The 25,628-nt window shown below is 51.4% G+C and overlaps 2 protein-coding genes across 2 annotated transcripts; both read left to right on the forward strand.

Moving 5' to 3' along the window:
- Positions 1-489: 489 nt before the first annotated feature.
- Positions 490-3,594, forward strand: LOC136551888 (probable potassium transporter 17). Its single transcript, XM_066543421.1, has 7 exons — positions 490-816; positions 1,068-1,310; positions 1,393-1,443; positions 1,538-1,798; positions 1,888-1,940; positions 2,032-2,401; positions 2,490-3,594. Exons 1-7 carry the CDS (start codon positions 570-572, stop codon positions 3,314-3,316), a joined length of 2,052 nt encoding a protein of 683 aa, XP_066399518.1. The 5' UTR covers positions 490-569; the 3' UTR covers positions 3,317-3,594.
- A 7,830-nt stretch (positions 3,595-11,424) lies between these two features.
- LOC136551889 (uncharacterized) lies at positions 11,425-13,829 on the forward strand. Its single transcript, XM_066543422.1, has 5 exons — positions 11,425-11,723; positions 11,849-11,946; positions 12,083-12,227; positions 12,861-13,145; positions 13,318-13,829. Exons 1-5 carry the CDS (start codon positions 11,498-11,500, stop codon positions 13,650-13,652), a joined length of 1,089 nt encoding a protein of 362 aa, XP_066399519.1. The 5' UTR covers positions 11,425-11,497; the 3' UTR covers positions 13,653-13,829.
- Positions 13,830-25,628: the final 11,799 nt, after the last annotated feature.

Here is a 25,628-nt window from a genome sequence, read left to right on the forward strand (position 1 = left end):
CTGATTTTTTTTTCTTCTTCTTCCGTTTGCCTTAAGGCCTCGTTTAGATACCAAAAAATTTGGCAAAATACTACTGTAGCGGTTTTCGTTGTTATTTGGTAATTAGTGTCTAATCATAGTTTAATTAGGCTTAAAAGATTCGTCTCGTGGATTTTGTCTAAACTGTGTAATTAGTTTTATTTTTTATTTATATTTAATGCTTCATACATGCGTTCAAAGATTCGATGTGACGGGGAATCTTGAAAAATTTTGCAAAATTTTTTGCAACTAAACTGGACCTAAGGAAAAGTCTTGCATGATTGTGTTGCCTTGACCAAATTGTATTCACGATGTGACATTTGCTGTAGCACTAAAGCCACCAAACTTGTTCATCATTATCATGAGCCCCACACGTTTCCACTTGGGCAACATGCTTGGTTGACGTTGACTCCAGTTATTAGCTACGCATACAGATAGCTGCTTGCTTTATATGATCGCTGTGGTGCAGTAGTGCAATATGTGCATCTCTCTTATTCGCCTTTCCAAGAAGAAAGTTAGGTTGTTATCTTTCAGCTGGTTGATTAATACTAATGTCTTCCCTCAACTATGAGCAGGGTGGCAATTTTCGCAGAGACCTAGTCCTTGCTTACAAGACTCTCGGCGTTGTGTTTGGTGGCCTCGTCACATCTCCCCTCTACGTTTACCCCTCGATGAACTTGTCATCTCCTACAAAAGATGACTACATGGGGTTATACAGCATAATGTTTTGGACTCTTACTTTGATTGGTGTGGTCAAGTATGTAGGCATAGCCCTTAATGCCGACGATCATGGTGAAGGTAAGTAACTACCGTGCCCATGCTGCCTTTCTTCTTTTTCAGTTTGTGGCCATGTTGGAAGAAACATTAGTTCTTGATATCTTGGACCTTACATCTATCTTAGATCACTTTCATCTCTGTTGTATATATTTGACGAACTGAACTGAAAGGCCTGACAGAGGTGGGGCTGTAGTTTCTAGAGAAGACTTCTCTTTACATGGGCAGATCGAATATTACTTTGTAACACACTAATAAGAGCATTTTTTCTGTAGGAGGTACATTTGCCATGTACTCTTTGTTGTGTAGGCATGCTGATATAGGCATACTTCCTTCCAAAAAAGTTTATTCGGAAGAAGAGACTCTACTTCAGAATCAGTCTGCAAGATCTGGAAGGCCTAGCTGGCTGGGGAAGTTCTTTGAGCGAAGCATTACAGCCAGAAGGGCACTGCTGTTCATGGCAATACTGGGCATGTGCATGCTCATTGGGGATGGCATACTCACTCCTGCTATTTCAGGTTTGTCCCTATGCTTAAGATAGTCTTTTTTTGTGATCCCAGTTATATCTGTCATTTCACTCTTTACCTCTTTTCATTTCAGTATTATCAGCGATCGAAGGGCTAAGAGGGCCATTTCCTTCTGTCAGCAACGGTAAGTGGTTTGACAGCCGTAACCAAGGAGTAACGACAACAATCTTCTGACACGGGTATTGCTAATAGACTGATCCTTCCTTTCAATCTCCCAGCTGTAGTGGAAGCTCTGTCTGCTGTGATCCTTATCGGCTTATTCTTACTGCAAAAGTATGGGACCTCAAAAGTGAGCTTTCTGTTTTCACCAATCATGGCAGCATGGACTCTCACCACTCCAATCATCGGCTTGTATAGCATTGTTCATTACTATCCCGGCATCTTCAAAGCCATCTCACCTCATTATATTGTTCGCTTCTTCCTGAGAAATAAAAAGGAAGGGTGGCGCATGCTCGGTGGAACTGTTCTATGCATCACAGGTAACAACTTTACACCGCCATGCTTTTGAGTTTTGACCCATCAAATATGATGCAACATCAACATAACCACGAATCCTTCATGCGTACAGGTGCTGAAGCTATGTTTGCAGATCTTGGCCACTTCAGTAAGAAGGGTATTCAGGTTATTTTTCATCAAAATTGCAACCTTGAGGTCCTTTCCTTGTGAACTGTTCCTGATATGGTCAGTTAAACGCTACGTCTTGTTTTCGCAGATAGCATTTCTGTCTAGCATATATCCTTCTCTGGTCCTCACATATGCTGGGCAAACAGCATACCTCATCAACAATGTTAACGACTTCAGTGACGGATTCTACAAATTTGTCCCTCGCCCTGTTTACTGGCCCATGTTCATCATCGCAACGCTGGCAGCAATCGTCGCAAGCCAATCCTTAATATCTGCAACATTTTCAGTCATCAAGCAATCAGTTGTCGTGGACTACTTCCCGCGCGTTAAGGTGGTGCACACGTCCCAGCACAAAGAAGGGGAGGTTTACTCCCCAGAAACCAATTACATCCTCATGGTACTATGCGTTAGTGTGGTACTAGGCTTTGGTGCTGGAAATGCGATTGGGAACGCATTCGGTAAGTGAATTCTGCAAAATGCTGCATCTGCTGATACGCAACTGCTTTGTTCCTGCAGAATAGAACTGATACATGACTGTTACTGCAGGTGTTGTGGTCATCATGGTCATGCTCATAACCACAATCATGCTCACTCTGGTGATGATCATTATATGGAGAACACCGCCTGTCCTTGTGGCGCTATACTTCGTGCCTTTCTTCATCATGGAAGGATCTTATGTCAGTGCAGTCTTCACCAAGATCCCTGAAGGCGGGTGGCTCCCCTTTGCAGTGTCCATCATCCTGGCACTGGTCATGTTCGGCTGGTATTACGGCAGGCAACGGAAGATGGAGTACGAGATGGCGAACAAGGTGACCGTGGAACGCCTCAGCGAGCTCCTGGCGAGGCCGGAGGTGCAGAGGGTCCCCGGGCTGTGCTTCTTCTACAGCAACATCCAGGACGGGCTCACCCCCATCCTCGGCCACTACATCAAGAACATGAGCTCGCTGCACGCGGTCACGGTCTTCGTCACCCTGCGGTACCTGCTGGTGGCCAAGGTGGACGAGCGGGAGAGGATCCTCGTCAGGAGGCTGGGGCCGAACGGGGTGTACGGCTGCACCGTCCAGTACGGGTACGCCGACAGCCTCGGCGACGGCGACCTCACCGCGCAGGTCACGAGCTCCTTGCGGCGGCACTTTGAGACGACGACGGAGGCGGGGGCGGAGGAGGCCGCGCGTCTGGAGGCGGCGAGGATGGCCGTCGTGGTGCACGTTCGGGGTAAGATGAGGTTCTACGTGGGCGAGGACGCCGGGTGGTTCGACAAGATCATGCTCGGGTTCTACGAGTTCCTGCATGGCATCTGTCGCTCCGCACTGCCGGCGCTGGGGACGCCGCTGCAACAGCGAGTCGAGATCGGCATGCTGTACAAGGTTTGATCCGCCATCCGGTTGTCAGTGTTCAACGATCAAATGGGCACAGAACAGAACCAATATACGCAACATCAAAATAAGTCAATGAGTATAAATACCCGTGGCGTGTCATAGTGATAGTGTACAAGAAATTCACATGCATGAACAGAACCTAAGTAAAAGCTGCAAATGAAGGTGTGCAAATTAATTTTGCCAGTGTTTGTATGGCGTGGCATGGTAACTGGTACGGAACTTTGTATCCCTTTTTCAGCGGTACAAGTTTGCCATGGTTTATCTGCTCCGCAGCGGTGCTTTTTTGGTTGCCTTATTAAAAATAGAACAGTGGCATGCAAAAAGGTGACTATGGCCCTGTTTAAATCCAGGGTGTAAAGCTTTGGACGTCACGTTGGATGTCATATGGGGTGTCGCATGGGGTGTTCGGATACTAATAAAAAAATAAATTACAGAATTCGTCAGTAATCTGTGAGACGAATTTATTAAGCATAATTAATCCGTTATTAGCACATATGTTACTGTAGCACCATATTGTCAAATCATGAGCTAATTAGGCTTAAAAGATTTATCTCGTAAATTAGTCACAAACTGTATAATTAGTTATTTTTTTAGTCTATATTTATTTAATACTCTATACATATGTCTAAATATTCAATGGGATAGGAAGTAAATTTTAGGAAGGAAGTAATCAAGGCCTATATCTATCGGTACTTAGTTATGAGGACAATTTACATAGTACAATTTACATCCCATCTACTATTCTTACATTTGGTTTCTAAGGCCTAGCTACCTTGCCCCTTTGGCGTCAAATCATCGAAGCGGCAACACTGCGATAGTGCATAGCCAACCTTAGTTTGGTGGCTGATTCCATTTATCAGCTTGTTCGGCGGCCGGGTTTATACGATTGTATACGATCGTGGATTATAAGCTGGAATAGTATTTTTTTTCTTACACCAAACTAGCCAAACCAGCCAGCAGTAAATAATCCACGATTGTTTACGACGAAACGAACAGGCTATATACCACCATGAAGCGAAGCTAAAAACATAACCTCCTTTTTTCTGTGTGAACGGAAAGCAAAAAAAACATAATTGCTCATTCATCTCTATGGATTTTCATCAGGCCTTTTGGAACACCATAAAAGAGAATTTCATGGCTCTATTCGACAAATTCCATAGAGGAGACCTCACACTCCATGGGTTAAATTTTGAAACTATATGTAACCATATTATTTTAAAGTAGTGAGGCTAAATAAATCCAACAGTACATACAGATTTATTTGTTGAACCTTGAAATTTTCACTAAGATAGCCACTAATAGGATGACAATAGCAGCCCTAAAAGTTATTTGTTCTTCACAAACAACATGCAACCGGCAGTGATAGTTGTTTTGCATAAAACAATCATAACATTTTCATATGATATCGGATTAAGACAAATACCAAAATTGTAGAGTCTAAAGAGATCTAAAACTTTCTAGTTGATAACTTTTTAATTCGAGATGGTTTACATGTCCAAATATTCAATATAAATTCTCACATCAAATTTGACATGATTAATAATGTCGAATAGATATAAAGTCAACATCAAAGTTATAGTACTCGATTAGATATACAACTTTGCAGGTAACAATTTTTTCATTTGAAGTTGTTTTGAATGCCAAATATACAATATAAGATTCGAAACTGTGTAGTTAAAAGAATAGTGTTAGCTATAAAGTCACATGTGCCTCATCTAATAAAAATCCGGCAAAGCTCTTGCCGCCTTTCGAAAAAAAAATAAAGTCACATGTGTTTACTAAAGAATAGTGTTTGTATAGTGTTAGCTATAAGGATGATTAATATTAATCATCAAAAGGCTACCGATGTTTTTGTATACAGCCTACATAATAAGTATTTTTTCATAGTGAACTCATTGTATAGCTACTTAGTCGGTGATGGTTTAAATTTCACAAGTATTGGAGGCCTAAGAATCCCTTGGAAGTTTAAAAATATTTCTCTGGCTCTTTAAAATAAGGGTTATTCTCACTAAGGGTAATTTAGCAAAGATGAATTGTGGAATGGGGATATGTTAGGCTATTTTTGCAGCAAACCCAGAACCAACCAACATTTTTCTTTGACTGCTCACTGCTCATATGGTGCTAGGAATCAATCCACCTCCAAAGGCCCAAAACATGTTAAATGATTGGTATTTTCAGAGAGATAAAACTTCCAATCATTTTACTGACTGCTGCAGCGATGGTCTATTTGGATAACAAGGAACGAAGTTAGTGTCGACAAATGTCCATCTAATCTCTTTTCAGGTTCTATTCAGGTGGACCCACTAGCTTTGGTTTTGATCCCAATTATAATGGTGTGAGGGTCTACAAGTGATTGTGGTGGGGGCTTGCCAAACGTGTTGGATGGCTTCGATATTGAGAACTGGTTTTGAGAGGAATTTGGTTTTAGACTACTTTGTTTGCCTTGAAATGTTTGAGTTGTAATAAGGTGGAATAATTCCTGCTTAGGGAGCGTTTGGAACAAAGGATTTTCATAAAAAAATCAAAGGAAATAGAAGCACAGGAATGGGAGGACAATAGAGCGTTTGCAACAGGAAAGTAATATCTTTTTTCTTATGGAACATTGTAGCTTCTTCGCAGTTTCACGGGAAAGCAAAACTCTACTCCAACCTCTGGTTTCTGATTCCTTTGTGGAAACCCGAGGTGACTACGGAAATAACCTCATCGGATGCATGGTTGTCTGTTGCTAAAAGCGGGTGGATGAGTAAGTGCATGGGTCCCACAATCATCAAAAGAGCCTAGTAACTACTGATGTGTAGTTTGATCTATCATTTTGCGCTAAGTGTTTTCTCTCAACTGTTTTTTCCTTCATTTTGATTTCCTATGTTCCAAATACTCTTTCCTACCATATTCCTATATTTTTCCTTTCTTCTGTTTTGCTAGGATGCCTATTTCCCTTTCCTTTATTTTTCCCATTCCTCTGTTTTATATTCCTCCATTCCAAACAACGCTTAATGGGATGAAATTGGATACATATGTCCGTTATATAAATAATATCTGTTCACCTCTAGATATAAAAGTTTGATGGTAACAAAATAAGATGCCAAAAAACAAATTTGTTATGTGAAATTGCAACCTCAGTGGTATGTTTGCCTTGAGATCAATCATTTAGCTTTTGGGGTTGCCAACTTTGTGTTTGTCAAGAAACATGGTAGATGCACCGAACCATGTAGCTCACTTAGGGCCTTTTTGGGTATTATGCTAGCCAAAGGAAGCCTACCTCCGTCTTAAAACATAAGGTATCGAAGAGATTTTTAGACAAAATAAAGAACTTAGCAAAAGATCACCTTACCTCTCACTAGTTAGGATGGCGTAGTTTGTTGTTTTTTCTTAATTATTACTGGTGATCGTTTTAGATGATGCCAAGTTTAAAAGGAATCTCAATATTTCTTGCAAAAATGGGTAGAGGAGAGAGAGAGAGAGAGAGAGAGAGAGAGAGAGAGAGAGAGAGAGAGAGAGAGAGAGAGAGAGATGAGGATTTAGAATACCATGTATTTTGTTACAAATTTAGAACTCTAGATCCTTATATTTTAGGATGGAGGGAGCAATAGTTGGAAAATATCAGGTGCAAACCATCTTGGTGGAATTGTGAAAAAACTCGAAGGAAAACATACTAAGGAGTTTTCGAAAAAATTGAAATGATGTACATCCATTGCATCTATAAATGTACATGTATAAGACAAAAATTGAGATTCAAACTCTGTCTAGAAAAAATCATAGGAAAAGAAAAAATTTCAGCTGTATACAAAATTTCTGAGAATTTGTATGCACCCGAAATTTGTTATTTTTGTATGAATTTTTTTATATAAAATGAGTTTAATATCAAATTTGGTGACAATGTACATCTATAGATGCACTATAGATATGCATAGTTTTAGGTTTTTTTAACTCCTAAGTATGTTTTTAGGGGGGGTTCATGATTCTACTGAAAAAGTGGTTTGCACCTAATATTTCCCCCAATAGTTTTTTTACTAGGGGTGGGGGGGCTATTAGCTAAGTCCTATTTGGACTCTCCATCTAATAATAACTGCTAGTACTAGTTAGCTAAATAGCACCGGGTAATAAGTTTTTAGTAATATATAGTTCATTTTGAGCTATTAATTGAGTCATTCAGCCTGCTCGTTTGTTGGTTTCAGCCAGCTAACAGTATTTTTCATTCACAATAAACCAGCACTAGCTAGGCTTATCAATCTAGAAACCAACCAGCGAACATGTCGATTAGCTGGAGTGTATAGATCTACTAAAGCTAATTTTAATTATTAGCTCTTGGGATCAAACAGACCTCATTCTATGAGCTTGAGCGTTAGCCAAGGTCACTTCACTTAAAGTTACACTAGAATGAAGAATTGAAGACGACGAGTAGTAAGAAATCAGGCGTCTAGACGGAGTGAGGTAAAAGACAAATGGGTACAATGGAAACGATAAGGCTCGTTCGGCGTGATTGGTGGGGAAACACCAATCAGGCTCCAAAAGCGACGGAAAAGTGAGAAAAGGCAGAGATACTGTATGCACTGAAATTGTACGTCTTTTTCGGCGCAACATTGTGCTCTCGCAGACTCGAAGTTACGCTGTAGTCCTTTTTTCCAAAGGAGAAGGAAGCTAGTTTTCTTATACATATTCGCTTCTCTTATAATTTATTTTTTTCAGCTTATTTTTTTAATTAAAATAGTCTTTTTTTCTCGGTTTTGGTTTATTTTTTTCAGTGAAACGAACCGACAGCCTTACGGAAAAAAAAATGCTATTGTAGAGTGTAGGCCTCTCCCAGTGTCGCTGGCTCGCTGCCAGGACTCCAGGAGATTGTTGCGACTGTCCGAGTAGCAGTAGTGTTGTACGCTGCTGGTAGCCCGGTACGCGAGGCCCAGGCCCAAATGCAGTTCAGGAGCCCGGCCGGCAGGCGGCAGGTGATAAAGCTCCTCAGGAGGAGAGTAGGAGTAGGTGATATGTTCAAAAAAAAAAGAGTAGAGTAGGTGATGGTGAGCCTGCACTCCGGGCATGGGACCGGTCAGGAGCCTGTGTTTTTTACGTACTCCTACACAAGACTTTGCAGCAGTGCTGTTGCGGAAAATAGTACGAGTAGCTTTCACCATGCTTCAATTTTGTCACTGAGGTTCTGCACGTCATGTCGTCATCTAATGAACCCAAAAAATGTTTAGGTTTAAGGATCCGCGTTCATGAAAAACACAGTCAGAGCACAAAACTGTAAACGAAAGTTTTTTTTTAGAGAAAAGGGCAGCGCAGTGAAATTGAGGGAAGTCGTCCGCTTGGATGAACTACCCTGGTGTATCCTTTTCCACGACGGGATCAGGTTCCAAATGGTTTTAGCAAATGGGCAAAGCAAAGAGGTGTTGCCATGTTGTCAAAAAAATAAAAAGACGTGTTGCCCGGTCTAAGACCATTGCACATTACGCAGGCATCTTGGTCAAGATGACTGTTTGGAATGCTGGAAATTTTTACCCTATTTCTATGTTTTTCATGTAAAATTCCTGCGTGATTCATGTGAAATTATTGCGTTCCAAACAGACCCTTTATTTGCTGTTAGGATCTTATCTTGCTCACTCTGTTTTAAATTATAAGATATTTTACTTTTTTTCTAAATACGTTATTTTTACTATATATCTAAGTGCATAGCAAAAGCTATGTATCTAGAAAAGTCAAAACATCTTATAATTCGGAGTGGATGGAGTATAAGAATTCAAGTGAAGAATTTGCATTAGTTTTCCATATCAGGTTGTGCTTTTGCTTGGCACAGGGCGTGTTTGGGACCGCGGCGTGGGGGCACCATGCGGTGTGGTATCGATACCATCGCCTCCAACCCGTGGTACATTAAATGTGAGCGCTAGTTTAATCTCGTGGTCGTTGTGTCTCCGGCGTTGGAAAGAATCATTGATTCTGGTGCAGTGAGAGGGATCGTAGTGTTTGGCGGGATTTTCTCGTTTCTCACAGTGAGGGGTCGTAGATCTGATTTTAAACAGTCCCAAACATGCCCTTACTCCTTTGAGCTAAATGTGATATGTTGAGTGGGTGGAATATTGTCATTCACCAAGTGATCTTGTCATGCACCTTAGGGTGTAGTTGGACATCTTGTATCTAGATCCAAATTGAATTAGATGACTAGATAATATCGTAAACATAGAAAATGTAGAAACATACTATAGTGACTAAGATCGTAGAATTATACCTCTTAGTTAAGATCGTATAGCAAAATCGTAGATTTTAACAACTATGCTCATTTTGCTCCGTGGATGTCATGTAATTGCGGAGTACTCTAATCAAGAGTCGTCATTTGCAAGCTCTTGCGTATACACGAAATTATCATGGACCAAAAGGTATGTCTGTGTGTTGAAATAGAGGGTATACGATCAACTAGATTACTTATGACTCGAAGATTTATGCAGCAACCATGTCATTATTTTAATATATCTTGTTTTCAGACTAGTAATTCGTATAAGCATAGGCAAATTCTGAATCTGAACAGAAAAGGTACCTACGTGAAGGTACCGTGGAAAGTAAAATACATACTAGGCGAAAGAATCCACTTTGACGGGATCTGTTGATGCTGTCATTCTTCGCCGTTCTTGGTCGTTGACCCGATGACCCTGTGGGCCCCGGGCGGGTAGGTAACCCGGTCGCTTTTTGTTGGGTTCTCCTCGCCCCCAAACAAATTTGAGGCCTCGATTTTATTACGTGGAGCCCGTTTCCTTGGATTTGTCTCACCCTGCCCGCCACGTGATGGGCTGTAACAATTCGGCCCACCGCCTAAACAAAGCAGAGGAGAGAGGCGAGCAAAAGGGAACGGAAGGGGACACGGCCGATTAGCCCAGCCGAGTTTGGCCACCGAACCCTCTGCTTCTCCCGGTAAACTTTAGAAAAAGAGGGGCTTCTGTGGGGTAGGTAAAGACGAGGAAAAGAAGAGCCGCTGGGATCGAATCTGAACAGTAGCTTCAGCGAGAAATGTCATCTTAAACCGGTAATTCTACTAGGAAACGGCATGTTCACGTGCTGCTACAACTTAACCATAGAGAGTGGAGTTCAAATTGGAAGTCGATTATTTAGAAATGTACTGTAGGCGAGGGAGTGAAAACCGTTGCTGTCTTTTCGGGGCAGCAGCCAGCAGGTATTTCTGGGCCTGTGCTGTGCCTGCTGGCGTTTCCTCCTCCGGCTCCGGCTAGGAGAGGGAGAGAAAAATGCTGACGAAGCCGCTGCTGATCGCCTGATCCTATGCTCCGCTGGTCCGCCCCATCCCTTTTCACCGTTCACCCTCTGACCAGTGATCTCACTACAGTAATGGCCGCCTGCAGCGAGCTTTGACCTACCCGTAACTGACACGAAACGTATAAAAATTGGGGGCGTAAGCAAAACAAACTCGCAGTCCCGCTCACTGTCATTCTCAAAAACGGCGAAGGTCACATTGGAGGAGACTTTTGAGCCGGAGAAGAAATGATTGGGGAAAAAAGACGCTAAAAGAATCGCTAATTGCAGACGAACCTCGCTCTGCCGACAGTTTTCGAAATTGCCACAGTCACACAGGTATCTGATTCGTGATGCCCAGGAACAAGCCGATGGAATCAGCGCGAAAAACAAAAGCAGATTATTGTAGCACGGATCGGGTGACTGGGAGAGAGAGAAGAGTAAAACAATAGGGACATCGATCGACGACGAACAAACCGTAAAGAAAGAAAGGAGAGGAGATCTCACTCGACTCAAGCAAATGAAAGGAGAACAAAGCGGCGGCACGGGAAGAACATAACGAATCACGAGAAAGAGCCGCCCCCCGGCGGGCGCTCAACCACCCTCATCTTTTGCTTTCGTTGCTTCACTTGGACTTTGTACTCGTCTACTACTCAACCCCACCCGTATCTTTTTTTCCCCCTCTCTCCCCCGGCTCTTATCTTAACTGACCGAGACCAACAAGTCGCCCCAGCCAGCAAAGGTAAACGAAAGTACGTACAGTCCGGTAGGTATGCTAAGTAGGCTGCACGCTTTTGCTTTTCACGCCCCGGCGAAAAAGCCCTGCTATTTAAGCACGCCAAAGCTCTGTCTGTCTCCACTCCACCCAGCCTCGCTCGCTCACTCGGTCCACACTCTGTCTGTCTCAGTCACACTCACGTCGTCCTCCTACACCGAGGCCGACGAGCCATGGAAAGGGAGGTGCAGCTGATGGAGGGGAGGCCGCAGGCGTGGCCGCTCCACATGATGGGGATGGCGCCCGCTGGTCCGACCACCAGCTGCTTCGACGACTACAGCAGCAGTAGCAGCGGCGGCGGCGGCGACGGCTTCGTGCTCGGGTGGGAGCAGCTAGCGGCGCCGCCGTTCGGTTGCTTCGGGCTCCTCGCCGCCGACGTCCACGACCTCTTCCCGCTCTGTACGTACGCCTGCGTGCTAGCTCTCTCGTTTCTTTTTTCTTCGTGTGTGTTGCTGGCCGACGACCTTTCTTTGCCCGGACTATTGGTGATCCTCGTCGGTTTCGGTTGTTTCCTGGCTTTGCAGTCGCCGCAGGCATGGAGCCGCCGGCGCTGCCCGCCCCGCCGCCGTTGGCAAACGACGTGGCCGCCGCAATCCCCGGCGAGCTGGACGACCTTCTCCTGGTGCGTCACCGGTCACGACACGAGCGGAGGGGTCAAACAGACCATGGCCAATCCTCCTGGCATTAGCAGTAGCAGCCAGCTCTGAATTTACTCTGCTCGCTCATCAAACCCCTTACCCCTCGCGTGTCGTTTGCAGAACTTCTGGGACGCGAGCTGCCACGACGGCGACGTGGGCGAGCCGCTCAAGGCGCAGCAGCCGCAGAAGCAGGCCGCCTTCAATTCCAGCTGCGTCACGCACGAGCAGGACTACTGCACCCCCACCACCGACTCCTTCCTCCACTGTGAGCGCCCGCGGCCAGTTTGAATCGAACCCTCCTCCGCTCCCACTCTGAACTCTGAAATTGACCGAGAGTTTCGTCGTCTGCAATGCAAACGTACGCACCTGTTAGTTTTAGGTCTTGTTGGTCCCGCGCCTCGCGTCAAGTACATCACCATGGTCGTGGGTCGGACAGAGGCAAAGGACAAGCCAGGTCGTAGAGCTAAGCGTTAAACGTGGGGCCCGCGGGAAGTTTAGCGGCACGTAATTGTCACCCACGGCCCCATGATTCCCGCATGATCGATGCATGGATTGGTAGCACATTGTTCAAATCATTATGAGTATTATAGTGGCGACTACGTGCTCACTTCGCACTGGAGTACTAGAATATGCATATTAGAGTCGAGAAATGCAAGTGAGCATGATGCCCGCGCCTGACTTGCAAGGCCAGAACAGGCAGGCAAGACAGGGCGCTTCTTTTGAAGAAAAGACAGATATGGGTTCTACTACGTGTTTAGATTGTACTAGTGCCGCCCGAGATTCTACTAGTAAATTATAAGTACTGCCAAGTGTGTGCATAATCTTCTTCGTCGCTCCCCAATTCTAAACTCAGCCGATGAAACTGACTAATCAACCTCTCCTGCCTGCTGTCCTGCAGATGACGATGATGGCGATGATCCCTTGAGCTCGATTTTCTCGGCGGGTCCCGCGCCGGCACTGGCAGCGGAGAGAGCGGTGTTCCAGCAGCAGGCCCCCGCCGCAGAGGCAGAGCACCTCCCCAGCTCGTCCTCCTCCAACTGTCGCGGGGACCCGCGCGCCGGCGGGGTCGACCTCCAGCTCCAGCTGGAGGGGCAGGGGCAGGGCGCCGCGTGGGCGCGGACCCCTCCGCTGCCGAGGAGGACCTCCACGTCCGCCACCTCGCTGAAACGCGCGACACGCGAAGGTGCGGGTCTCGTCCTGTCACGCCGCGCACGCGAATTCTCATTTCTCACAGCCAGCAATGCCTGGCGAGAGTTGACATCCCATCATTCGTCGTTCCACTCGTGCTAACTGCTAATTTATAAGCTAATAACCCGCGCTTTATTCGCTGCTGCTGTACGTGTTGTCCCCGGCAGAGTCGTCGTCGGAGCAGGCGGCGGCGGCGGAGTGCAGCAGCCAGAGCGACGGCGGCAGCAACAAGCGGCGGAAGGCGGCCGCGGCCGCGGGGGTGGTGTGCCCGTTCGCGCTGCTCAAGCCCGACGGCCTGGACGGCGGCGCGACGCTGGCGGACATCAACGCGCGCATCCTGATGCGGCCGGCGCGCCCCGTCCGGCACCCCGTGGGCGAGTTCGCGTGCGCGCCGCGCGTGTCCGCGGACCAGCCGGGCATCTCGGGCAAGGCCGTCGCCAGCTTCACGCGCCTGCACACCCCGGGGCGCGGCACCATCACCATCATAAGGACGCGAGGCTAGCTAAGCTAGCATGCCTCTGCCGGCTGCTGCTGATGCTCATGAATCATGGCGGTGTAGGATTAGCTAGCCACCTACCTGGCGGCTAAGTGGTGACTGACTGGACCTCCCAGTTGCGATGCCGTGTAATGTAATTATCTGCGTAACTTGTAAATCGAAGGAATAAAAATGTCTCCGATGATCCAATCTACCAGCTGCTCATTCCTCCTGTACCCGTAGACTGCACCTAACTTTTGATCAGGATCTGAATCAGTAGCTGAGAACTTCCGTTGGATGGTTTCGCTGCCATCGGCACGGGCCAAGGGGCTTGTATACAAAAAGGTTGTGCTACAGCCTGCTTACATTCCGAAAGCTGGAGGCAGCTAGCTTTCCTTTTGTCCGCACAGCCAGCGTGGGGCCTGCCCACTGCTGCCAGACACCATGACTGCTGCTTCGAGCAGCAGTTGTCTCTCTCTCTCTCTCTCTCTCTCTCTCTCTCTCTCTCTCTCTCTCTCAGTGAAACAGAGAGAGAATGCTGAGCTCAAACAATGCCTGCTGCTTCGAGTTGGAGCCGGGCTCGGGCTGTGTCTCCGATCTCCATGCGCGGCGTGGCGCCTTTGTCTGGTCGATGCGGCGCGCAGCACAAAGACAAAGATGACACGATTAAAAACGCAGGTGTTCTTGAGTTGGCGTGCGTGCCTTTTTGCTTGAGAGGCGCAGACGCTGAGACGTCCGCTCGTGTACCGTGTGGGCGGGTTGTTGCACGCAAAGCTGACCATATGCATGTGAGCCCGTATAGCCGAGTCGGTCCATGTGTATGAGGCTCTCGCGGCTCTTGTTCTCTTGCTGCAAGCCTCTTCGGCAAAGAGAATATACGAATCCGGTAAAGACGGTGTAGAGCAGGACAGGGCAAAATCAGAGGACGAACTAAACCTAGTAGTACTAGCAAGGAGAGTTTGAAGAAGGTTTAAGAAGAAGAGAAAAGATAGAGGAGGGCGTTTGCATTGATTTGATTTGGGGGAGTGAGTGAGTGAGTGAAAGCTTGCACGGAGCATCTGGTTCGGTAGACGGCCGCAGCCAAAGCGAAAAAACAAAGTGCAAAATGGCTCCGGCTCCATCATTGTGGCCGCGCAAAAGCGCAACAGAGCATGTCTCGCTCGGCTCATGCATGGCTGGGCTGGGGGTGGGGGACACTGCTGTAGCCTATACGGCAAACGCAACCTTGAAAGCGAGTAACAGAGCCGCTGGTCAGCTGGTGTGTGTGTATCTGAGAGAGAGAGATTGAAAATGGCGTCCTGTAATTTCTGCGTCTCTACGAGCTATCAATGACAGGCGGAATGATGATGCATGCGACGTACTACAGCACCGGGTAACCGGATTATTCGTACCGTACACCGTCCTGTCTGGACGGGAAATGTAGGCAGTATGGTCATAATACCTAGCCCTGGAGTTTATCAGCCTGTTCGCTTGTTGGTTTCAGCCAGCCCAAACCAGCCAGCCAACAGTGTTTTCCTCTCACAATAAACCAGCACCAGCCAGCCCAAACCAGCCCAGAAACCAACCAGCGAGCAGGCCATATACTTGCACAAATGGGAAGAAATTGATAAAGCCTCGTTCGTTTAGGCTCCGTTCATTTACATTGTTCCCGGTCAATCCTGGCCAGGAATGCGTCTAGCCCTATAGAAAATATATGGTCAATCCTGATCGGAACGGTTTCGGAACCTATCGTTACAGCTGGAACCGTTCCGGGCACCCGTTCCCAAGTAAACGAACATGCCCTAGAGGAGATGGGAACAAATGCGTGCATGCTGACAAAGTTTCACCATCCGCCGGCCGGCGGTCAAGGCGGTTTCGTGGCAGTCGTTAAATTCGTGACATCAAACGGGGGTGGCCCGTGGCCGGAGCGGCGGAGCCCGGAGGAGGGGGTTGGTTGGGTGGTGCCTCGTAAATACGCGTGGGGGCACCCAAGTGTCGTGTCGCCAAAGTTAGGGCAGGCATGACTTGAATTAAAGCCCCCAACGGCTGCTCTCTTCTAGTGCTACTAGCATATTCATTCATTTTTCATGCACGGGCATGGGGCCATTTGGATCGCGACTTTTGTGTGATGAATCCAGGGAACAAAACTATTCAAGGGACTCGTGATCTCGCAACTAAGTAGCATGTGAATATAATGCGATGCCGAGGACTTTACAAACAATAATGCGGTCGTCACCCGAATCTGTACGTCTGTTCGGCTGGTATTAAAGCCAGCGGATAAGTCGGCAGGAGCTGTGTCGGGTACCACAAAACGGGCTACCCCGAGCACACACCAAAAGAGGCACTCAAATCCCATCAACAACAAAGCTAGAGGGTAAGCCATGGGCTCACCACCAGCCCCGTCCGAGCCCACCAGGCTTTCCACCTCGCCTCGGGCCTCGCACGGGAGGTCTCGGCGCCCTGACGCAATCTCCGCCTCGCGCGAGGCCTCTCGCAAGAGGTCTCGGCAAGGAGCCCAATCTCCGTCTCGCCCGAGGCTCCGTGCGAACAGCCTCGAATAAGAAAGCTATTCTCCGTATCGCTCGAGGCCGGCTTGTCAACAACCCGTCGCTTCCGCCTCGACCGGTCTTCCCGACAGCATGTCATGTCCCATTAATACGTCAACCACTCCCGCAATCTCAGCCGGACGACGGCTCGACACCGCGAAGTGGCCGACGGGACATGAGGTCGCATCAGCGCCATACCGGCTGAGACAGGGCACGGCGGGGATTACCGGCAACTGTATTCTGACGCTGTGCCCACGATCGGCGCCCGCACTACACTGTGCCCCGCGATCCCCGCCTCGAAAACAACACGACATGGGCAGCCTGGCCCGTGTCATCATCGCCTCCGAACCAGCACACCAGATCAACCGCTCCCTCCGGGCCTCGGCACTCTACACCAGGGCCTCGGCTATCTCGGGATTCGCGTCTACCGAGACCCCCCCGCCGTGGTTCGACCTCAGCACCGACCGAGCCTCGGCCTCACGCACAGTCTATCCACAACGACCTGCACGCTGACCGCTGCACCCGCTCCGAGGCAGCCCTGGAGCTCTCATGACGCATAGGATCGGATGTGACCAGCACGCCACCCTAGTGCTCCAAGGACGGACCACTCTGACGACTACGTCGCCATAGGAACAGGCTACAGGGTTCGGACATGCCGCCTCTGTTCGCACGACATCGTATAGTTAGCATATGTAGTACCCTTGTCCTCCCTTCAAACTATAAAAGGAAATGACTTGGGCCATTTTGGGGGGGGGGAGACAGGTTCTCACGAAGAGCAACACTCTGTAACACGCGCACTTCCTTGCCGCTTGAGGGCAACGTTTCAAGCGGCCCGCATCACTCCCCGCCGAGACCTGAGACTGGCTCCCTCTCTCACCTAGCTTGTAACCCCCTACTACAAGCACTTCGGTGCAAGGAATACAAGATCAATCTCCCAGACTGGACGTAGGGCTCGAATTGCCCGAACCAGTATAAACCTTGTGTCTCTTTGCATCACCATCTGAAATCGGGAACACGCAGGACAAATTCACTAGTTGGTTGAGGAATCCCCGGTCCAAAACACCGACAGTTGGCGTGCCAGGTAGGGGCCTCTGTGTGTCAATTTCGTCATTCCAACAAGTTCCGGATGGCAGACCCCGTACGACCGCTGTGTCTTGGCACGGTGGTCTGGTTTGGGAGCCTGGAGTTCATGTCTCTAGGGCACGAGTACGACATGGTACTTCTCACACCCCGAGCCCCGCCTGCCGACGACGATGTCACGCACCGGCGGCCCAGGCGCAGGCGGCGCCTGGGTGGCCATTCTCGCCGCGCTCGCCAGGCACGACGCGAGCAGGGTCACCCCGATGCCACGCAAACCCAGGGCGACTCGCCACTCTCCGCCGGCATCCCACGACCAGTTGTTGGCGCAGGGTCCCTGGTTGGGGATCTGTCTAGCCTAAGCCTGGACAAGGGAAAAACGCCAGTGGCACCCGGCGACGCCCCGACGTCAAGCTCTGCTCCACCACTCCCTAAGGAGCCAACTCCGGCAGAACAGAGCCCGACGACGGCACTATCTCCATACCCCTTCGGGTTGAGAAATGCCGCCGCATCTTATGCTTACGCCTACGCTTCCGCTCACGCGGATCTCTCGGAGCGCCGCCAGCGCTTCGCTCTCAACTTCGACACCACCGCGTCGACCCACACCCATGCCGACTCCTTGGAGGAGGACGAGGCATGGGCTGGAGCGGATTTCTCCGACCCCCACATCCAGAAGCTGGTCTACGCCGTAGTCCTGGCCCGGCGCAAGCTATGTTGCTACTTCGAGTCTCACCTAGTGACTGTGGTATCGTCTTTCCCCTTGGGAGAGATAGTCCATAACCGGGAGGCCTTAGGCACGATAGCCAAGTGGGCCATCGAGCTTATGGGGGAAACCTTGACTTTTGCGCCTCGGAAAGCGATTAAGTCTCAGGTCTTGGCCGATTTCGTGGCTGAGTGGACCGACACCCAATTACCACCTGCTCAAGTCCAGACAGAATGCTGGACCATGTACTTCGATGGGTCTCTGATGAAGACCGGGGCAAGCGCGGGACTCCTCTTCATCTCGCCCCTCGAAGTACACATGCGCTACATGGTGTGGCTCCACTTCGCCGCCTCCAACAACGTGGCCGAGTACGAGGCCCTCATCAATGGCTTGCAAGTCGCCATCAAACTTGGGGTATGGTGCCTCTACGTCCGGGGCGACTCACAGCTCGTCGTCGATCAAGTCATGAAGGAGTCTAATTGCCTCGACCCCAACATGGAGGCTTACTGCAAGTTGGTACGTCACCTAGAAGACAAGTTCGACGGTCTCGAACTAAACCACATCGCGCGGAAGTACAACGAGGCCGCCGACGAACTGGCAAAGGTGGCCTCGGCACGGGCTTCGGTCCCCCCGAACATCTTTGCCAGGGACCTTCACAAACCCTCCATTGACTACACCTTGGTAACAGAGGAGGGCCCACCTATGGAATCCGCGGCGGGGCTCGACGCCCCCTCTACTGCCGAGACCCTCTCGACCAAGCTCGAGGTCATGGAAGTCAACACCGAGCCTCCGCAGACCGACCAGGACGTGGATTGGCGAATCCCGTTCCTCGACTGGCTTGATCGGGGGGAGCTTCCTAGTGACAGGACCGAAGCCCGATGGCTTGCGCGCCGAGCCAAGACTTACGTCCTCTACAATGACGAATTGTACAGGCAAAGTCCCTCCGATGTCCTCCAACGATGTATCACCACCGAGGCAGGCCGAGCCCTGGTTTGGGACTTGCACGCAGGGGCCTATGGGCACCATGCGACGCCTCAGACGCTCATAAGAAATGCTTTCTGCCAAGGGTTTTACTAGCCGACGGCGGTCGCCGACACCACCAAACTAGTACGCTCCTGCGAAGGATGTTAGTACTATGCTCGACAAACACATCTCCCGGCCCTGGCCCTCCAAACCATCCCCATCATGTGGTCGTTCGCCGTATGGGGGCTCGACATGGTCAGGCCTCTGCAAAAGGCCCCCGGGGGCTACACCCATCTACTGGTATCAATCGACAAGTTCTCCAAATGGATCGAGGCTCGTCCTATCAATCGAATCAAATCCGAGCAAGCAGTGTTGTTCTTCACTGATATTATCCACAGGTTTGGGGTTCCTAACACCATCATCCCCGACAACGGGACACAGTTCACCGGTAAAAAGTTCTTGATGTTTTGCGACGACCACCACATCCGTGTGGCCTGATCGGCCGTAGGACATCCAAGGACCAACGGCCAAGTAGAACGTGCCAACGGCATGATCCTACAAGGCCTCAAGCCAAGAATTTACAACCGGTTGAAGAAGTTTGGCAAGAAATGGCTCGTCGAACTCCCATCGGTCATCTGGAGCCTGAGGAACACTCCAAGCCGAGCCACGGGGTTCACACCTTTCTTCCTGGTCTATGGGGTCGAGGCCATCCTCCCCACTGACTTGGAATATGGTTCCCCAAGGCTACAAGCCTATAATGAACAAAGTAACCACACCACCCGAGAGGACGCCCTCGACCAACTGGAGGAAGCCCGAGACATCGTGCTACTGCACTCGGCTAAATACCAGCAGACCCTACGGTGCTATCAGGCCCGGCACATCCGAGGCCGAGACTTGAAGGTAGGCGACCTGGTGTTGAGGCTAGCACAGAGCAACAAGGGCCGCCACAAGCTGACCCCGCCATGGGAAGGACCATACATCATCGCCCAAGTACTGAAGCCCGGGACCTACACGCTAGCCAATGAGAAGGGTGAAATCTTCACCAACGCTTGGAACATAGAACAGCTACGTCACTTTTATCCTTAAAATTCCAAGCATTGTATATATTTTTTCTTGGAATACAATTGAAACCCGTTTTTAGTTGTTCTAATTTCTCGAGAAGTTCCCCGAGCCTATCGTTGGTCTCGGCAATATGATGACACTGTAAGGGAGACTCAGCTCTGCCTCCGTAGAACCAAATCTCCCTCGGGGGCTAGAGGGGGGATTCCCCCTAAAGTCCCACGTGCCATTTTTTAGTCGTCCATCGAAAAAATTCCTACGCCAAACCCTCTAGCATGCTCTGACGAATCGGTTGCGGAAAACCCAAGGACCAAAAGCCCGACTCAGGGCCAGAAGGTCGGTTGAGTCACGAGACAGCCTAAGCCTCTAGGCTACGGCGCTCCCTCACCACTTTTCGCCCAGGGGACGACTTAGGCTCCAAAGAGGTTTTTTGCAAAGAAATCAGATCGGAGACAACAAGAGGGCAGAGGCTCGGAAATACAAGACAAACGATTAAAGAAACACGAGTACTTTAAAAAGAAAGGCCTCGACGGCCACTAGCGTTACGATACAAATCTAATTCCTACTCTATTTACATGGCCACTTGGGCCTAGGTCAAGGCTTAGCACCTTCGGCATTGGCAGACAGCGAGGGAGGGACCACCTCCTTTTCAAACAACGTTGCCAGCACGGTGCCAGGGCCTTTCGCCACCTCCAACAGCTTCGTCACCACCTCATCGGTCTCATCGTCATCATCGGGCAAGACGTAGCCATCGCTGATGGCTTGAAGGTCGACACCAATGTAGTGCGAGGCGATGACGGCCAGTGCGCGCTTGACGCCCGTGTGCAGCGCTCCTCGGAGCCGCTCACACACTTGACCTCTTAGTGCAGTCAGACGGCTCCCAAGGGAGCTGCCTGACTGAACCCCCTTGACCACTAGGGCATCATAGGCGGCACAGGCGGCACTCTTCAGCGCCTCGTGCTCCCCGATCTCGGTCTCGAGCACCGTCTGCACCGCGCTGGAAGCCTCAGCTGCCCGAGTAACATCCGCCTCTGACTCCGCACCACGGAAAATGGAACGAGGTTAAGCGAGGGAAAAAACAACCTAAATTAGGGGCGGAAGCCTATGGAACTCACCCTTGGCCTTCTGCTCCTAGCGTCGGGTCTCAACCTGACAGGCCTCGGCTTTCTCCTTCCAGCGTAGGGCCTCGGCCTAGGAAGCCTCGGCCTTCTCCTTTAGGCGCTGGGCCTCGACTCGAGAAGCCTCGGCCGCCCTAGAAGCTTCACTCCCCAGCTCTGCATCACACAAGGAAGTTAGGGAACGAACATAAGGAAAAGAAAATAAAACGAGGGGACTAGGACTCACCCTCGGCCGTCCCCCTCCAAACCACAGCCTCGGTTCGTGAGGCCTTAGCTGTTGCAAGGGCCTCATCCAAAGCACCTTTTGTCAGCTGGTGCGCATTCTGTTCCGCCCCTAGCTGCCTAGCAAGAGCCGTGGCCAAGGCCGTAGCTTCTACGGCTCGAGCCCTGAAGGCATCCCGATCACTGGCCGTGCGGGTGAGCTCCTTATCCAACTCCTTGACCCGCACCGCCAGAGGGGCGAGCTGCTCCTAGGCCATGGCCACCTCGACCTTCGCGTCGGCACAACAAAGGCAGAGGTCCTCCACCTCTGCGCTCCGTGCCGACAGGAGCTCGTTGGTGCTGGCAAGAAGGCCCTTCTGCCGCTGAAGCTGGTCCCAGACATCCCTCTCCTGGTGGAGGAAGACCGACTTCCCAAGAGATCGAGTCTCGAGCTCCTGGGGGAAATAGAACAGGGGTCAATCCCTACAGAGAAAGCTCGGAAAAAGACCACCGCATGGGAAAAGAAAGCACGAACCTGGACAACTCCGGGCAAATCGTTGGCCACCATGGACAGCGCCGTCCGTAGAGACCGCTCCGCCAGCTGGTGGTACTGCTCGAACGTGTCCCAGCGACTGCCCTTGGTCGCGTCCTCGAGGGCAAACAGAGGCTCTGCCTCAGGATCATCCCGGATTTGCCACAGGACACGCGGGTGGTTCCACCCACGGGGTTCGGGTCGCACCCACACGAGGGCTGAGCTTCCCTCGCCCGGAGTTGGAACCGGCTGTTCCACGACACTGGCCGCCTCGACGCCGGCCATCTCTAGCACCCAAGAAGTATCATCGAAGGAGATTGGAAGAATCTCCACCTCCTGGGCGCTCTCTCGCAATGGCGGCGGGCCCTGAACCAAGGGTGCCGCCAAGGCCTTTGCCGCCTTCATCTCCATTTCCTGGGCTGGCAGCCCCACCATGATCGCGTCAGCGTCAGTGGCCCCAGGGGCTCTGGCCTTTGCCATCGTGGCCTCAGCGGCCGCGAGGGCCTCGATGCCCGCCGCAGCGGCCTCGATGGTCCCGGGTGCCGCAGTCTCCGTCGCCCCGGCCTATGAAACCCTGGGGACCTCGGTCTCGGTGGTCTCAGCAGCTAAGGGAACCTCAGCCGCATCTGACCCACGAGCCTCGCCATCACAGGGCGGAGGCGCTACCTCCCCTTCCTATGTTAGGGCCGCCTCGGTAGCCCGTCCTGGAGTGGCCGGCTCCTTCGGGTCGGCCCTCGCCGATGCCACGCCACGATGCAAGGCGGCTTGCGCCTCCACCACCCAGTGGGCAGTGGAGCCAGGGTTAACCTTGAGCGCTTTGAGGGGCGCCAAGGTAGGCACCTCCGCAGGTCGCTTCCGACTAAGGACAAGACGATCACAGGGTCAGTACAAGACAAAAGAACGAACGGAAGGCACTGCGACCCCACCAAAAATACACCTACCTCGAGCGGGGCGGCAACCGCTTCGCCACAGCGACCCTCATCCACAAAGGCGGCGGCGGCGGCAGAGGCATCGCCTCCGTGTCCATCGGCACCGGTTGGTCCTCAACAGACCCTGGCGCCCCCTTGGTCCTCTGCGGGGGCAGTTGCGTCACCTCCGCCACCACTTGTTCCACCGCCGCCGCCGAGCCCACCGGGCTGACGGTGCGTTTGCACAACGCTCGCGCCTCGGGCGTGTCAGCCTCAGCCCCGGAGCGGGCAATTACCGACCCCGGGTCCGCTCCTCCTCCTCCCGGGAGTGCCGGGCTGCTTGCCAATGCCCCGGGCACCACCTCCACTATGTCAGGGAGATGGTCCAGGGGACCTCGCCCCACCTCGCCCTCGTCATCCCTATCCGAGGCCTCCGTCGATAGTGACGGCGATGGGGATTCCTCCAACGGGAGACCATCCTTCCTTTGTTGACGGCGGCGCTTGTCCAGCTCCTCGCGTGCGAGGATCTTCTTCGTGCGCTTCGCTGCTTTAGCATCTTTCCATTTTTTCTGCGCATCAGTGTGCGCCCGGTTGATTGCTCGCCGCCTCGCGTCCTCAGGAACGGGTGGCGGAGAGGAGCGCACGTCCCTCATCCCCTGCAGGAATGGCGAACGCGCATAAGGGAACAAGAAGTAAGAAGAAATAGAGGAGGCTCGGGGGCTACAGCGGCGCACGACTTACCAGCGAGAGGAACCCCTGCAACATTCGCATCGCGATGGGGGTCAAGTTGCCGCCCCTCAGCTTCGCCTCTACCATCTCCCCCACCTGACGAAGAATTTCCTCATCGGAAAGGGCGGAGGAGGACATCTAGATGCCCTCAATGGGCTCACCCGGCCTCATCTCGAATAGCCACCGCCACCGAGCCATCAGCAGCAGCACCCTCCGGTGGTGGAGGGCAGCCATGACCACAGCCACGGTAAGGCCACGGCCCCGTAGCCTCTCCAGCCCCTCTAGAAGCGGCTGCAGCTTGGGTTGGTCGTCCCTCGGGACGCCATACTTCCACCTCTTCGGCCAGCTCCCCACAATCCACCCAGTGTAGGGGGGAAGTCCTTCGTCATCATTGTGAAGGTAGAACTAGCTCGTGTACTATCGGCGATTGGATGACGCGAGCTGGGCCAGGATGTAGAGGTGCTGGTGGTCCTAGCGCCCTTGGAGAGTGCAGCCGCTAGCCCTCATCGCTTTCCTCATGCCCAACGTGCCCGTCGGCTTAGTGGTGTGCCCCACTCGAAAGAGATGGAGCCACAACTCCCAATGGGGAGCAATCCCCAAGTACCCCTCGCAGACGGCAACGAAGATGGCCGCCTATGCGATGGAGTTGGGGTTGAAGTTGTGGAGCTCCACGCCATAGTAGTGCGGGAGTGCCCGCATGAACCGATCCGTCGGGACACCGAGGCTGCGCTCATGAAAGGAGATGAAGCTCATGACATAGCCGTTGTGAGGCCTTGGCTCTGGCTCACCGTACGGAGCAATCCACTCTGGCTTGTTGGGGTCCATCATCGGACGAAGGAGTCCGCCGTCGACGAGCGACTGGAGCGTCTCCATGGTAACGTTAGAAGGATCCCAAGGGTCCGCCTCGATGACAATGATGTCGCCGGCCATGAGTGCGGTGGAGGGATCAGATACGGCAGTGAGTTTCTCTCTCTTTCTCACTCTCTCGCTCTTTCTCGCTTTCTCCCTGGCTCGCTCTTCTCCCTTCTTCTTCCCGGCACCCCCTGCTCTAGCGACGGCTCGATGGAGGCAGAGCTAACGCAGGCAAGGTAAGGTGAGGAGGGGTGAGACTCTTTGAGTATTTATGTAGGGTGAAGGCAAAACGGACGGGTGATGAAATCGGGGAAGTTTCCCCTCGATCCGGCGCGGTTAACCACGATCCGATTTTACCGCGCACGTGCCCACTTCTTTCTCATTAATTGTGGGAACAGTTACGTCCCATCCACCACATCGCGCTCGGCCACTACGGCAGCAGGTGTTGTTTCGCCTCCCCAGGAAACCGTCTCAAAAGGCGCGCCACCCGTTGCCGAGCCGATGGGGAAGATATTCCCCCACCCTATTCCTTTCAGATGAAGGAACCGGGCTCTAAGCCTATTACGGTCTAGGGGTTTGAAGGCTGGGCCCCTAGGGGTTCGATAGCCACCCTAGGACAATAGAGTCAGGGATGACCGCGAGCGAGCCTATACGGGGCTGAGGCCCAAGCAAGCGAAACGCTTGGGACGCCCTAAGTCATGTCCGAGACCGGCAGGGAGGTCTCTGAATGGGATCCCACCATAGGGAGGCACCGAGCCACCGAGGCCTAGTGAATAGCCTCGGCACCCACTAGAGAAACCCTTCAGTACTTCTAGAGTGTGTCTCTGGACCGCTAGCCATCCCCTAGCGAACGGGGCACGGGCCTCCATTTGGACTTACCCGATAACAGCTCACCGGAAGTGCCAACGCTCGTGCCCACCGAGGGTAGCCTGGCATGTTCCACCCCTCCTTCCGAGCGAAAAGGAAGCATGAGGGTCGTGCAAAAAGGCCAGGGGAGCTCCTGACGGCCCTCTTGCTCTATGCGGAGGCTAAGGAGCCCTTCCTACAACCTCGCCGAGACCCCATGACTAAGGCTCACGCCCAAAGGGGCCTAGACAAACAAACCCTCACGCGCGAGGGGCGTATAAAAAGCCAGGGGAGCTCCCGACGGCCCTCTCGCTCCGTGTAGAGGCTAGGGGGCTCTTCCTGCAACCTTGCCAAGACCCAGCGGCTCCGGCTCGCACCCGAATGGGCTCGGCAAACAAACCCTCCGTCCGAACAAAAAGGATATGTGAGGGTCGAACAAAAAAGCCAGGGGACCCCTGACCGCCCTCTTGCTTCGGTCGGAGGCTCGGGG

Source organism: Miscanthus floridulus, chromosome 4 (genome assembly GCF_019320115.1).
Source record: "Miscanthus floridulus cultivar M001 chromosome 4, ASM1932011v1, whole genome shotgun sequence".
Taxonomy (NCBI): domain Eukaryota; kingdom Viridiplantae; phylum Streptophyta; class Magnoliopsida; order Poales; family Poaceae; genus Miscanthus; species Miscanthus floridulus.

What these genes read in the sequence shown, in the direction of transcription:
- LOC136551888 (XM_066543421.1), top strand. Translation starts at nt 570, where the DNA reads ATGTCTTCCCTCAACTATGAGCAGGGTGGCAATTTTCGCAGAGACCTA. An exon ending in ACTCACTCCTGCTATTTCAG is followed by an intron (nt 1,311 to 1,392) that starts GTTTGTCCCTAT and finishes TTTTCATTTCAG; the next exon opens with TATTATCAGCGATCGAAGGG. An exon ending in TGCGATTGGGAACGCATTCG is followed by an intron (nt 2,402 to 2,489) that starts GTAAGTGAATTC and finishes CTGTTACTGCAG; the next exon opens with GTGTTGTGGTCATCATGGTC.
- LOC136551889 (XM_066543422.1), top strand. Translation starts at nt 11,498, where the DNA reads ATGGAAAGGGAGGTGCAGCTGATGGAGGGGAGGCCGCAGGCGTGGCCG. An exon ending in CCACGACCTCTTCCCGCTCT is followed by an intron (nt 11,724 to 11,848) that starts GTACGTACGCCT and finishes CTGGCTTTGCAG; the next exon opens with TCGCCGCAGGCATGGAGCCG. An exon ending in AGCTGGACGACCTTCTCCTG is followed by an intron (nt 11,947 to 12,082) that starts GTGCGTCACCGG and finishes TGTCGTTTGCAG; the next exon opens with AACTTCTGGGACGCGAGCTG.